Here is a 14,585-nt window from a genome sequence, read left to right as displayed (position 1 = left end):
CCGCTTTTCAGTTTTGTTTCAGTCGCTGACGTTTCGCATTCGTATAAAGTATATGTAGCTTCCCCCGCGTTTCGCCTGTCATCTCTCTCTCAAGTCCCAACCTTTCCTGTTATGTTCTCTCATCGCATTTGAACTTCGCTTCCTTCTTCTCCTTCTTCGTATCTTCCTTCTTTCCCATCGATTCTTCATCTCTTTCTCTGACGTGCATTTCGTCCGCTATGGGAAATCTCTGTGCCCTGCTTGCTAAAGAGCCTGCCAAGAAGAAGCCCACAAAGCGTCAATCTCATGCGCCGTCACATTCGAATTTCAGCAAACGATGGAGCGCAACGCGTTCTTCGCGTAAGGAGAAGCTTGACCTTGATGATGCTATGATTCACGAGCAAGCTTTGGCCGCTGCTATCCTCTTAAAGCAGCATCAGCAGAATGGTACTCTGCCCTCCTTTGATCGCTCCACTTCTCTTCGGCATCCGAATGCTGGCTCCAAGAAGGTTACTTTGCCACGGAGTTCGAGTTCGAGGGCTCGGTCTCTTACTGATCCTTTGCTACAGCCTCATCAACTTGTTCATCAGGTTTTTTTCATATGTCTTGGTTCCGAAATTGGTGAATTAGGTGACGAATTGGGTCATGGTGTGAAGGGCGGTTTGTATTTTGGCATTCATTTGTGGATTTTCATTGTTTACGAGAAAATTTGGTCGGTTCTTGACAGAGTATAAGAAGGAATTGTGGGATGATTTCTTTCTTATGATCGATTATCTTCCGTGATTGAAGACATATCTGAGGTGATTGTGTGGAGATTGTACTTGTTTGATTTGCTCATGAAAAATAATTTCTGGCTCGTTTTAGCATATTATGCATAGTAGCATGATGATTTACATACTCGAATTTAAGTTTTGAAGGGCAGTTTAAGTTTTGTATGCGTATTGATATTTGATTGTATATTACACTGCTTACCCTCTGAAGTATTTTTTACTAAAAGCTAGGTGTAGCTTTGAAGGTAATCTTGTTTTGCCTCTGTTTTTTCAACACGAAAAATTACAGGGTTCCTAAAATGACATTGAAAAAGAGATGAATTCAATACTGTTGACCTTTTCTTTTTTTTTAATTTATTAAAAAATTAAAATTTCTTCAGAGCTTCTCTGATTCTGGTGTTGATGTAAATGAGTTACCTAATCTCATTGTTTTTTTTTTTTTGGTTAAAACTAATATGCGGTTCCTACCTTCGTGCCTCCAGTTTATCTAGCGACGTAAGAGCGGCCTTCTGAAATTTACTTCCTTAGTTTTTGTCTCGAGTAACTTGCCTTTCACCGTGTGAATGTATCTGCATGTATAAACACCCACCCTTGTCTTCATGAAGTCAAACCTACTAAATGATAATGTGTTCTGTGTATTGCCCAAAAGCAGCCCTTTGTCAATTATTTGCTTCTAGTTACAAGTACATTTGAACAATGTTTACATGGCGTAAAATGAATTTAAAGGTTTCCGTTTGATTATAAGATAACTGCATTGAGATCACCAGAACTTGTCATCTTCTTGTAGAAGTTGATAGGCGAATGGCCAAACATTTATTATTTTTTTAGTTCAAATATAAGATCTCTTTAAATTACCATGTTCTCTCTCTGTTTTATTTTTGGATAGAAAAATTACCATGTTCTTCACTATCTTCATTTCTTAGGTTCTTTTAGCTTATACAGAGACTTTCAATTAGCAGGGTATCAAGCTTGATGATCTTGAGACCAATCATTTTGTCCTTGTCCATGGAGGTGGCTTTGGTGCATGGTGTTGGTACAAAACTATAGCACTTCTAGGAGAAGGCGGTTTTAAAGTGACTGCCATTGACTTAACTGGTTCTGGAGTTCATTCATATGATACAAACAAGATTACGTGTCTATCACAATATGTGAAACCACTTACAGATATTTTCAAAAATCTTGCTGAAGGAGAGAAGGTGTTTATCTTACTACTCCAGTTTTTATTACTGAAAATTTGTTTTATGTTAGTATATCTTCCTGTGGCCATTATCCGGTCTCTTGTTGGAATTTATCAAATGTAGCTATGGAGGGTTGTTGCCAAACACTTGTTATGGTAATGGGATTTATTCATATTTCGCCCCTCCCCTAATTTCTAACATCTTCCCCAACCCCATGTTCATGTCTTCATGACTACTCTTTGTAAGAGTTATAGTTAAGTTTGTGATTCTGAAAAGGGTTTCATGTTCTGTTAACTGTTATTCCAGATGCCTCAAACCTAATTATTCTGCTAAATTGCTAATAATTGTTAGTTTCTTGCCGCATCTGTCTGAGGTGTCTTCTCTATGTTACTATGAGTTTGTAGAATGAATTTAACCAAGATTGTTCTGATCATGTTTAGAAAATGACTCTATATTGCATTTATTCCATTTAAATTGCTGCCAGAAATTCAGGCAAAAATGTAAATGTCTTTCTTGCAGTCGTGTTGACATTATGTTGTTGTCGACAGTATTTAGTGATGTTATACTTGGTGTTAGAAACCAGTTTTGAGATTGTCGCCCTCCATTTATTCCTTACTTTCTTTTTGGTTTTTACACAGGTGATCTTGGTTGGGCATGATATTGGTGGGGCATGCATATCATATGCAATGGAGCTGTTTCCTCTTAAGATTTCCAAAGCAGTCTTTCTTGCTGCAGCAATGCCGACTAGTGGACAAAGTACTTTTGATGCCTTCTCTCAACAGGTTTTCAATTTCTTCTGTTTATGATCAAGACCGATATAGTTTCATCTGTGATGTGATCTGATATCTTATAATCTCTGATGAAATATATGCAGAGCATGAAAGAAAAAAGAAGAATTGGAAAAGGAAGGGGGAATAGTTGTGGTGGTCGTCTTTTGATGATTCTGATTATTGTTAACACATCTATACTTGAATCCATCTAAAGCAATCCAGTTTGTTAATTTATCTTTGTCATGACATTGGTTTTTAACTGGCATGCAAACACTAATGAGTTTATTTTGCATTGTTATATGACATTGATTCTATTAAGTGATTTTGATAATGGATTCTACAGTTCTTCATAAAATCAAATTATATGAACATATAAAAATGCAATTTCCAGAAAATCCCCTCATTGTCTCCACACCCAGCTCTCTGGAGAGAATGTAAAGCATATTCACAGCAACGTAGAGTACTGTAGTGAGCTTGGAAGACAACGAGAGCTTCATGATGGATAATTTTTTTCTTCTCTTCAACACAACAGTCAGCACTATTCATAAATAAATAACTCTTGTGTTTTTATTTAAGTATGTTTTGATTGAAGCGTTCTATTGCAGGTAGGGTCAAATGATCTCATGCGACAGGCTCAGGTTTTTTTGTATGCAAATGGGAGTGATCACGCTCCTACTTCTATAGACCTAGACAGGTCATTATTGAAAGATTTGCTATTCAATCGAAGTCCATCTAAAGTAAGTCATACTATTGAAATAAAATATCTTCTGTTTTTCTTCACTATACTGATTTCGATAAGAATAAAAAATGAATTATCCGAGTAACTTCCAGTGGGGAGGGAAGAGGCTTGGTGGTTTATTTATTGCAAATAGAGCATGCGTAATTTAAGCAACGTTTTGCCTTGCTGGGCACTGGGCTGTATAAGGCTCGTTTAGTGTTGAAAATTTCTTATGATTATTATTATCCTAAGGGTGCCAGACCCCATCCATCTCTTGTAAAAGAAAGAAATTGAAGTCTCCTTTCATGCTGTTGTTTGGCCAATCTCCACTACATTAGTGATACTACTAAAGTTAGAAAGACTGGCAACCCTATTCTTTGCTATTGGGTGACTGGATTCTGATGAATAAGTGGTTCATGCATGATGTATTATTGTTGATCTATTTGAGCCTCAACCTTCGATAACATTGAGAATTGCAGCGCATGAAAATGTCAGACAGCTAGTGGAAAAGTGCAATTATCTGAATTTTAAGCAACTGTATTACCCATAAAAATTGATAGGTTGAAAGATGATGGGCGCCTAAGTGGAATAGAGAACTCTTTCCACTAAAGCTATCTTTCAATGTAGGACTTAGACATCTCATACTATCCAAGTCCCCATTAGAAGGCTACAGATCTTGGCTAAGCTAGCAAGCAAATTTTGAAGTATGCCTCTGATTCTGAGTTTTTAGCTTCATATTTTGCTTGTTAGTTTAGAAACAGGCTCGCATATGCATTTCTACTGCCAGGGAAGGAAGAATAATTGTGACAAAAAATGTTTTAAAAGTCAAGCCACATCTCAAACCTGAAATATAAATTGTTAACAAAAACTATGGAAGGTTATGAATGTTTTTTATACTGTTCTTTCTTACCATTATCAGAAAAGAAGCTGGTCCATGATCTACACTCTAGCCTGTTAGGTTCTTATAAAGCTGACATAACGGCAGAAACTGGGCATATCTTGTGGACTTATCATGCTATGTGTATGCCTTGTTCTCTATACAGGATGTTGCATTAGCATCTGTCTCAATGAGGCCAATACCATTTGCCCCTGTTCTAGAAAAGCTTTCACTTTCTGACCCAAAATATGGATCTGTGAGGCGTTTTTACATCGAAACACCTGATGACAATGCCATGTCGATTACACTTCAGAAGAACATGATAAATGCGAATTCCCCTGAAAAGGTCCTCCGCTTGAAAGGTGCTGATCATGCTCCCTTTTTCTCAAAGCCTCAAGCCTTGCACAATTTACTGGTAGAGATATCACAGATCAGGTGAGAACATTTTCTTCTTATGTTTCCTCTGAAGGTCATCACATCAGCACCAAAGGCTCTTCTAATGTGATGAATGAGACATGCAGCAGGTATCATTTCTTGATGAAGCCGCATTATCAGAAAATGACTTTTGGGTTATAACTCTTGTATGTGTGCAAGTCGCAGGTTTTCCTCCTCCGTTTTCTTTATTGAATTTTAAGTTGCGAAAAAAGTGCTAGCAGAACCTGTTTTTAATTGGTAATATTTGTAACAATTCTTTTGTTACAAGTATTATTACTAGTTCAAAGTGTTATGGTTTGTGTGTGGTGTGAGTTACAAGTTATATCCAGTTAAATAATCAAAAGCTTGTAACTCACCCGCTAATATGTCAACTCCTTAATAACTAGACCTTTGTAAAAGTGTTGTTTTTAATCATGTAGAGGCACTTGTATAGGAACTAGGAAGAGGGAAAAGTTACTGGGAATGGGAACGTCAAATGTGTTTACATTCTTCTGATGTTCTAAATAATACTGCCGATTGCAGAATGTGTAATTTTTGTGGACCACCGAAGAGTCCAATTTGAAGTTGAGCCCTTTTGTTCTTATTTATAGGTGATTTTCTGTCATATTTTGTAATATTGTCTGTTCAAGTATTTTGTACTATTGTCAAAATTAGTTTAACGTTTGGAAGAATTACTTTTAGATCCCACTACACTCTAAAATTGATATTGATAACTTTAATATAGCAAATCCACAACTAACGTGTTTGTTAATTTAGTATACTCAAGTTCTCAATGGACTTGTGATGAAAGCCACAAATTAAAATATTGCGTGGGATTTGGGGTAATTCTCTTTAAACTTTTTAATGTAATAATATTATAAGGTAGATAGATTCATTGGCCATAATATTTACCATTTTTTTATTGTCTTTTTCGGGGGGCCGAAGTTTGAAATGTGAATGCAATTAGCACCTCATCTTATCCTTGTTATCGCAAACTGATCTCGAGTAGGAGAATCAATTTTGAATCTGTCAAAACGACAGCAGGTACTTGCTCAGCCTTCGGAACAAAGTAAAGCAAATTAGACGACAATTAATGTGAATCGGTCAAGTTTTCCACATTTTTTATAAGATGGCTTCTTCCTAATTATTCCTTCACACACACACACACACACACACACACAGACGCACACCCACGCACACCCACACACGTACACAAGAGGGCATTAGCCCAGCATATTGCATTTGTACTTGCCATTGTAGAGTTAACGTTCATCTGGTTTGAAAAATGAACCAAACGACAGCCTGTGTGAGCTGATGTAGAATATAATATTATGAACTAAGATTCTAAAATGCTTTGAGTGAAACCCTCTTTAATAAAATTAAGCTCTCTTAGAACTGCCCATTCTTATGCCTCCTTAACATTGCAACAACTTAAAAATTAGAGAAGCTAACAATCCATTGACCATGACAATCCTAAATAACACCACCACAACTTGCGTGATTATTCCAGGACGACATAGTTTTGTCAACATTTATCATTTATTTGGATAAACAGAAAAATAAGGAAGAAAGAAAACTAGGAGGAAAAAGTCCTTAAAGTAGGGGGAAAAAAATTATTTTTTGAAAATTCTCCTCCTGGCTTTCTCTTGATTTTCTTTTAACTTTTCTCTCAATCCAAACCAAGCCTTAGTTTCGCCATCGGAAAGATGGAGGAAGTTGTTTTCCATTCTCAAAAGATCAGAGCATCATCTAGTAACATTCTTCTATTTTTTTTTAAACCATCAAAAGATATGCATTCATTATCATAATGAGCCAAATAGTACAACTAGTTCAAAGAAAAGTCATAAACCAAAGGCAAAGGAGATGATAAAACAAATCCTGAACATGGATGAAGTTGAATTAACCAATGACTTTTGCAACAGTCGAGGGAAAAGAGGTTATGTAGCGAACTGGTAATACCACGCATGCAGGGGGCAAATCAAACAAATGCCTTGGGTACAAATGATCCCACAATGATTGGTACAGGGTAGATAGTGCACAAATGGGACGATGAGTTACAAGTCGTTACGTTTAGTGGCTGAGTGCGCATCGAGGGCTGGAAAATGCATGAGAGTAAGGGTATGTAAGGTTGGGGTCTCAAATTGGGAGTGGTGTGGACGATATCGTTATGAGTTCTCTCTCTATGTTTCTCCTCTCCCTAAGTCCTTGTTTTAATGGGACAGGTCCACTGAACTAGCTATTTAAGGCGGAGAAAATATTTGATTATTATGAGACTCCAGATCAAAGCATATCACTATTGTCATCGTGCACATGGATGGATTAGTGGTGTTGCGGTTTTAGGTGTTGCACCAGGCTAATCAGACAACCACATGGGCTTGTCTTGCAAGGGCTGTAGAGACGCAATTTGTGCCCTCACAATATGATTGCCGTAGGGCCCAGCTACTTAAGCTGACTCAAAAAGGGTTCGTAGATGAGTATTAGATCTAGTTCACGGCTCTAGTGAACCAGGTAGATAGATTTTTTGATGGTGTGATACTGTACTATTTTGTCAGTGGCTTGAGAGAGGAAATTAGATGTGACATCATAGCAGGGGCACCTTGGAGTTTGATTAGGTCAATAGCATTAACTCGACTCTATGACGAGAAATCGACAGCCATGGTGGGTTTGAGCAGGGGTCATGCAACAACGATTGGAGGGAATTTCTAGCCTCAAAACCCTTCTACAACTACTTGTTGATGTGATTGATGCAATATTTACTTTGATATTATTAAAAGATTACATAATCAATCCAAACATTAAAAATTATAAATTAAAAATATTTTTAAAATTGGGGTCTTAAAATTTTTTTTAAGTGCATAGTTGAGCTCCACATATAATTAAAAATCAGAGTTTAACATCACAGGGAAGCATACAAACTAATTTAAAAGCAAATATTTAAAAATGGGGCAAAACTATAATTTGCCTCAAAAAGGTCACATCCATCATAGTGAATGACACAATTGATATGCACCATGACTAAAACACCTATTAGCTATGGCCAATTGACACAAAACCTTTCGTTGTGAAACATCACACTTTCTACTGCGACACACCCAACGTATCATGACAGCATGCTGTCATGACAACTTCTAGAGACAATCTTCCGGAATGCACCAAAGATTTGTCTGACATCTGATTAAAGTTGTTGGATCATATATTTTAATGATTATAAAATCAAGAGAAGAAGTATCTGTTATGTGTGTAGATATAAAGAATTATGGATGAAAACAAAACCTTAAGAGCATGAAGAATCAAGGGAAGATGAAGATGCTTAGGATAAGTTATTTTAAATTTTCTTAAATTTAATGTAAAAACTTTAAGAGTTTAATCATTTTTCATAATCATTGAAATGAATGCATCATATGTCACTTTTATATGCATTAAGACTTATCTAAGTATATTAAAGCTTATAAACAATGTCTTTCTTACGTGTTAAAATTCATGATAGTTGATTACAGTGTGAGGAGCAGAATCACATGTGATTCTATAGGTCTCTACAGGTTTGGCACACTAATTGCTAAATCACGCAAGAGTCAGGAAGTGATTCATGCATAATTTATCACTTGTGTTATGTGATGTCTTAAGCTTTGCTCCTACATGAAAAATCACGTGTGAGAGCCATTGTTGTCTATGCAAGTTTTAGCAACTTTGCTTCATTACACTGTGCCAAAGCATTGTTTCACGAGTGAGTCTGATGATAGCCATGCATGATTTGTCACTTATTGCACAATCATATTTTGCTTTGTTGAGTCTTAAATCATTTCAAGCCAAGTTTAGTTTGTTCACTTATATGGTCATTGATTCACTAATCCATATCTCTTAATCATGCAAAATCTTGCTTGAGTTTTATGTTGTTCCATGTGTGAAAATATATTCAGACAAGTTTATGCATAATTTCCTACTATTTCACGCATGATAGCCTTTTGGTTCCATGTGAGTTTTGTTCACAAGAATTAGCTTTGACATTCTGCTAGCCATTTCATTGTGAGAGAAAAGAGGTTCCACTTGTGATTTAGCACACAAAACTGAATACTTATTCATAAGTGCAAAACCACATGTGAGAGTAGAGAGGTACCACACGAGTTTTAGCACACAAAAATGAATGCTTATTCATAAGTGCAAAATCACACATGAGAGCAAAAAGGTACCATGCGAGTTTTAGCACACAGAACTAAATGCTTATTCATAAGTGCAAAACCATGCTTGAGAGCAAAGAGGTACCATGTGAGTTTTGGCATATAGAACTGAATAGTTATTCATAATTGCAAAAACATGCATGAGAGTTTATAGAGTTCACATGTGATTTATCACATATACATATCTAGAACAAGCCAAGCACGCATAATTCTGCCAGTCGCTTGCAAGAAATTGAACCAATGGATAGAATCATTGTTTCAACGATCTATCAACTATCAAAACTATATATGTGATTCATTTTGAGTCAGAACAATAACTAATGATCTTTAAGAGAACTAATCTTTATTTGAGCATTTGAAAATCTTTCAAATTGTGCTTTTTAAATCTTAAATTCATTCATTATTCTTGAAAAGAATTATAAAAAGCTCTCATAATTTTATAAACTTTCAATTATAATTCTATATACTCTTTAAGAGAGTTTTTTTGTAAAAGCTTATTTCTTTCTTCAGAAATCTTGAAAAGGTATTTTTTTTCAAGTGTTTGCAATAACTTGTTGGATTGTAGTAAGGTTTGTTGAGTGATTCAAGACAAATTAATCTTGAGAGTTGTATTGTGGTGGCAAGTACTCATTGAAACTTGTGAATTTAGTTGCAAATCTCAAGTATGATCTTCAGAACTGGATATAGGCCAAGTTTGAGGCTAAACTAGTATAAATCTTGTGATTCACATCTTCTTCCTACATACTTAAGTTCTTCACTCTTTTAAGTTTTCAAAAAATTTTTAAGTATCACCCAATTCACCCTTATCTTGGGTGCCAATCTATCCTAGAAAAAGTGGTTCAAGAGTTCACACGAAACTAACTTAGTTTCCTTGCTAGTGAAACTAGTTTTACACTAAGATAATAACTTGATTAAAAGTTGGACACCCGAATGCAAAAGGCTACATTTTCAAAATTTAAAATGCATTCAAGTATCCCAAACCCAAGTCGAGAGCCACAAGCATCAATTGAGGTTTGAGACAAGTTTGCTAGACCAACAAACACCTAATAAAGCAATTACACACAACATATCACCATTCAAACACATATTAATCATTGAATTCCCACTTTACTTTCACAAGAAAGGGGCAATTTCATAAATGTGGCACTTTGCCAACTAATAGCAATTAAACATTAAATCTATCATAATTAATTGTGTACCTGAATAAGTAATTAATTATACATAGTATAGGCTAAATTACTACATCATTAGTAACACAATTTATGCAAGTACACCTAAAAAAATGAAATGCTCCTAGTTAGCAATTAAGCACACTCACACACAAATATTCAATTACATATAATATAAATTAAAAGTACGAGCATTGTCACCTATGTAATAGTACCCATGAGATGAGATAGAGTCTAGTAAAAATAAGCTACATTACATATTAACTAGTGAAAGTATGAATGAGCATGTAAAGTGGGATATTAAACACATTACATGATTATGGTACAACATAGAATTATAGTTAATTACAAATCATAGAGCATGATCCATAAATTCTAATTGAACGTCTTCAACACCAGTGACTGAATCCATGGACTATTAACACAATTAGGCCAAGTATATATGACTAGACGGACCCAAGCTCACTAGATAAGGAAGGTAACTCGACTAAGGTTTTGCTCCTCTTTCTGATTATGGTTTATCCTTTTTTTGAATAATTAGGGTGGTCACATGCATAATGTAATGCCTTCAATGACATTACCATACGACTCTCTACATAATTTACTAATTAAAATAAAACATCTATGAAAATATGGGATCCCAATATATAATTTTTCTAAAAATCTCTTTATAAAAATCATTTACGTTGTTCAAAATAACACATAGCAAAAGTATCAAATATAGACACATCAAATAGCAACTTAAATATCAAAATTTACATAAAAAGTGGGCCATGAGCCATGGCATGTGACATAGAGACCTCAGATACACACCTTATGCCATGCACCACAACATCTTGTCCTTCATTGACATATGCACCGTAGTGCACCTACCAGACTTTGTCACCAAAAGATAGATTTTAGTACGACTTCGAACATGTACTATTTTCACATCTGATGTTTGATTGGAGTGAATCAAGTACCTACATAAAGCTTGTTTTAAAATATAACCAATGACACTGGTTTCATTTCAATATAATATTTTATTTAAAAGTTGGACATCCAAGTGCACTTTGATTATTTTAAGTTAAAATTTGTCACTTAAGCATCTCCAATGTAAACCAGAAGTCATTAGCCACTTTTAGGGCTTTAAGCACATCTAAATGAACAAACAACACCTGATTGAATAGTTATATACATATTATAACACATATACACACTCTTAGCCTATAAATTGCCCATTACACACTTTTGGGCATAAATCATATTTCTCAATCTCATTCATACCCAAGGCCAATTTCACATATATATCAAGTATACATCCTATTCACACATACTCACATTCATCCACTGGCCTATATTGCTATTTCATCATGTACACACATATACACAAGTTCATGGGTCTAAAACTCAAAAATCACACACATATATACATAGTCACAGGTTTATGGACAAGTATTGATTATATGGCAACTTATATACATAACTACTACAATTTATTCAAATTCATTACATCATCTTACAATGGGCTTTTAGGAGAATCTTTACTCAGCTTGTATCCTTTTCCTTTACACCACTAGCACTAGAACATGAAAAATACAAATAACTATGGGTGAGATCAAAATGTCAGTAACTAATATAGCTCATTTAATATCTATTAACACAAGTAACTATGTCAAAGTAAGAAAAATCAAAGTATAGTATATGTATCTATCATAATATTACTTTTCTCTTTAAAAGCTCTTTTTAACACATTTAACACACTAGTGTGATCATCTATCCATTGATCTTTTGAAGCTCCACGACACAAAAACTATAGGCTTTACTACATCAATCACTTATTAACCTATCACACTTTTAGTGATAGAAATACCCAGTCAAAGGTAATCTATCCCACTTACGGACTATGGTTTCCCGCACTTCACAAACTTGTGATAAATGCATCGTTGACTCTTAATCACAGCTTAATGGGCACTAAGGAGTTGCCAGATTGCCCAGATATCCCATGATAATAGTTTCAATATAATGCTATACTGGATTACCTATAGTAATAACCCGTTTAATGTTGCACCAAATCATAGTGTCAGCTCGACCAATGGATTTGTTCGTTCATATCTCCACACACACACATACACATCCACATATCCCCTGGGTGAATTCCTACTCTCTATGATCATACTTTTTCACATTTCACAACATATCAATCACTACTTTCATAATTTCTACTTTATTCTCATATATATATATATAAAGTCATTATAATTTCAAATCTAATGAAAATTCTGTAAACATTCCTAAATCATATTGCATGCCAAAATCATTTGTAATGCAAAATCATGTACCAAAAACACAATCATCGAAATCATAGCTTGACACACGCTATTCACTTCTACATAGTTATAAAAGCTAATAAACATAACGAACTATATGATTATCTCAACTCTTTTGTTCCCAAGAAAGAGTTACCCATGTTATATCCTTACTTAAGTCTCTTTTCGCTACTCAACTCATCACACACAAGAATCTACATAATTGAGACACCTAACATTCAAGTACCTAATCACCATCATTCCTCTATTCATATTCATTCATGTGTATTATGATCAATTTTTACTTGTGAAAAGCATAAACTCTCTCACAATCATACTCTCTCTCACTATTCTTTCTCTAGATTAGGTCAAATTAAGCCTATAGCTTCAAAGCTTTATCGGTTCGACTACAATCGGTCATAAAGAGTGAGAAATTAACTCCTTAAAACTTTTGAATTTAATTTCTTAATAGTTTAAACTAAGAGAAAATAAGGTAGAATTGAAGGTTAAGGTAGTAAAAGACTTACTCGATAAGTAATAGTTTAGAAACATCATCCTTTCTCTTGAAACTCATTGCCCTAGCAGAGATCCACCTCTTCTCCATGCCTGACCCCTCTTTCTCTTTTTCTTTCTATTTCACAAGTTGGCACACGAACTTACTTATCATAATTCTACATCATGCACTGTGGTGTATTTGCGCTCAGCCGTGGTGCATGGTATAATGAGGAAAATTATTACTATGCTCACACGCTCTACTTCAGGACATCATTCTTGTACTCATATCTACTCATATAACATCCCAATGAGTTAAATAACATTCCACTATCTAGAATCCTAATCTCACATTAAATTACTAATTCATTCCTTAATTAGTATTAACACAGGAATTAGAAATTTAGGATGTTATGCTTAAATATTGCCATATGCGGTGAGTGATGACTTCCAAACAGATATAGCTGAATATTGAGGCTACATGTAATATCAGTAGATACCATATGATTTTGCACCACTCCCTCTTAAGGTGAACCTCCCACCCTGACATGTACAATCATGCAACCGCATGTTGCACTGATCCATATAACACTTGCCCCGAGTGTTATCCAAAAATCACATAATTCAAATAAATTAAGTGTGGTTAAGGAGTTAATCCTAAAACTAACTTAGGAAACAAATCATTTAAATCAATAATAATTTACATAATAGAAAAACACATGTATAAAACCTCTTAGAAAAGTATAAAGGATTAATATGTTATGCACAGAAGCAAATAAGGCAAATAGGGGGAGTTAAGTGATGTCATGACATCATTAATTTTGCTGTCATGACAGCCCTCTTGAGAAAACTTTCGGGAGGTGTTGATTCACTGTCTGGCCTCCGATTGAAGTAATTTTAAAGTTCACACATCACATTCAAAAGGTACTATAAGTGCATCAAATTTTAAAAAGATCCAATGGTCAGATTTAAACTTAGATATGTTAAAAGTTTGGTCATTTTTGCTGTCATGATAGCACCTCCGGACTAACTTTCGGGGTGCACCATTTCATCATCCGACCTTCAATCGGACCGATTTTAAAGACCACATATCACTTTTAAATAGTACTATTAGCATACCAAATTTTGGAAAGATCCAACGTACGGATTGAATTTCGTGCATGTTGCAACATTATCAATGTTGCTGTCATGATAGCTCCTCCGGACCAAATTTTAGAGTGCGCCGTTTCTCTATCCAGTATTTGATCGATGTGATTCTAAAGCCCACACGAAGGTTATAAAAGGTTTTACTTGTAACCTAAATTTTAGAGAAATCCAATGGTCGGATTAAGATTTGGACACCCAGATGTAAAAGTATAATTTTTTGGTAAAAACCATTTTCAAAATTGTCCAAATTTCATCCTAATGGCCACAAACTTGTGAGAATACTTTGGACACGTCAAATAGGACTAAAAACACCTGATAGAACATTTAAATGATAGAAAAACTCTTTATATCAAAATTTAACCACCCGGGTGCCATTTTCCAAAATAGACCCTAAACCCCCAAAATGCACAAATCACACAAGAGTGGTCAAAAACTATTCCAAATATCATATACACATATGAATACACACGCTAAACATTTTCACTTGACTCAGAGATCTCTGTAGGGCTCACGCACCCAACTCTCTCTATCCAAGGTGTATGTTTGCCCATGGCACACTATTTGCAATGCAACCACTTTGCATTTGCTTGTGGAATCACATATATACCA

At 35.1% G+C, this 14,585-nt stretch overlaps 1 protein-coding gene across 1 annotated transcript; it reads left to right on the top strand.

The window, feature by feature from the left end:
• The first annotated feature begins 85 nt into the window (after positions 1-85).
• LOC129287056 (putative methylesterase 11, chloroplastic) lies at positions 86-5,310 on the top strand. Its single transcript, XM_054923201.1, has 5 exons — positions 86-569; positions 1,709-1,945; positions 2,566-2,709; positions 3,303-3,434; positions 4,459-5,310. Exons 1-5 carry the CDS (start codon positions 219-221, stop codon positions 4,729-4,731), a joined length of 1,137 nt encoding a protein of 378 aa, XP_054779176.1. The 5' UTR covers positions 86-218; the 3' UTR covers positions 4,732-5,310.
• The last annotated feature ends 9,275 nt before the right edge of the window (positions 5,311-14,585 follow it).

This window comes from Prosopis cineraria, unplaced genomic scaffold (genome assembly GCF_029017545.1).
Source record: "Prosopis cineraria cultivar Desert tree isolate PC_DT_omini unplaced genomic scaffold, ASM2901754v1 PC1, whole genome shotgun sequence".
NCBI classification, from domain to species: Eukaryota; Viridiplantae; Streptophyta; class Magnoliopsida; order Fabales; family Fabaceae; genus Prosopis; species Prosopis cineraria.
The sequence above is the reverse complement of the archived record's forward strand: the minus strand, read 5'-3'. Positions and strand labels throughout refer to the sequence as shown.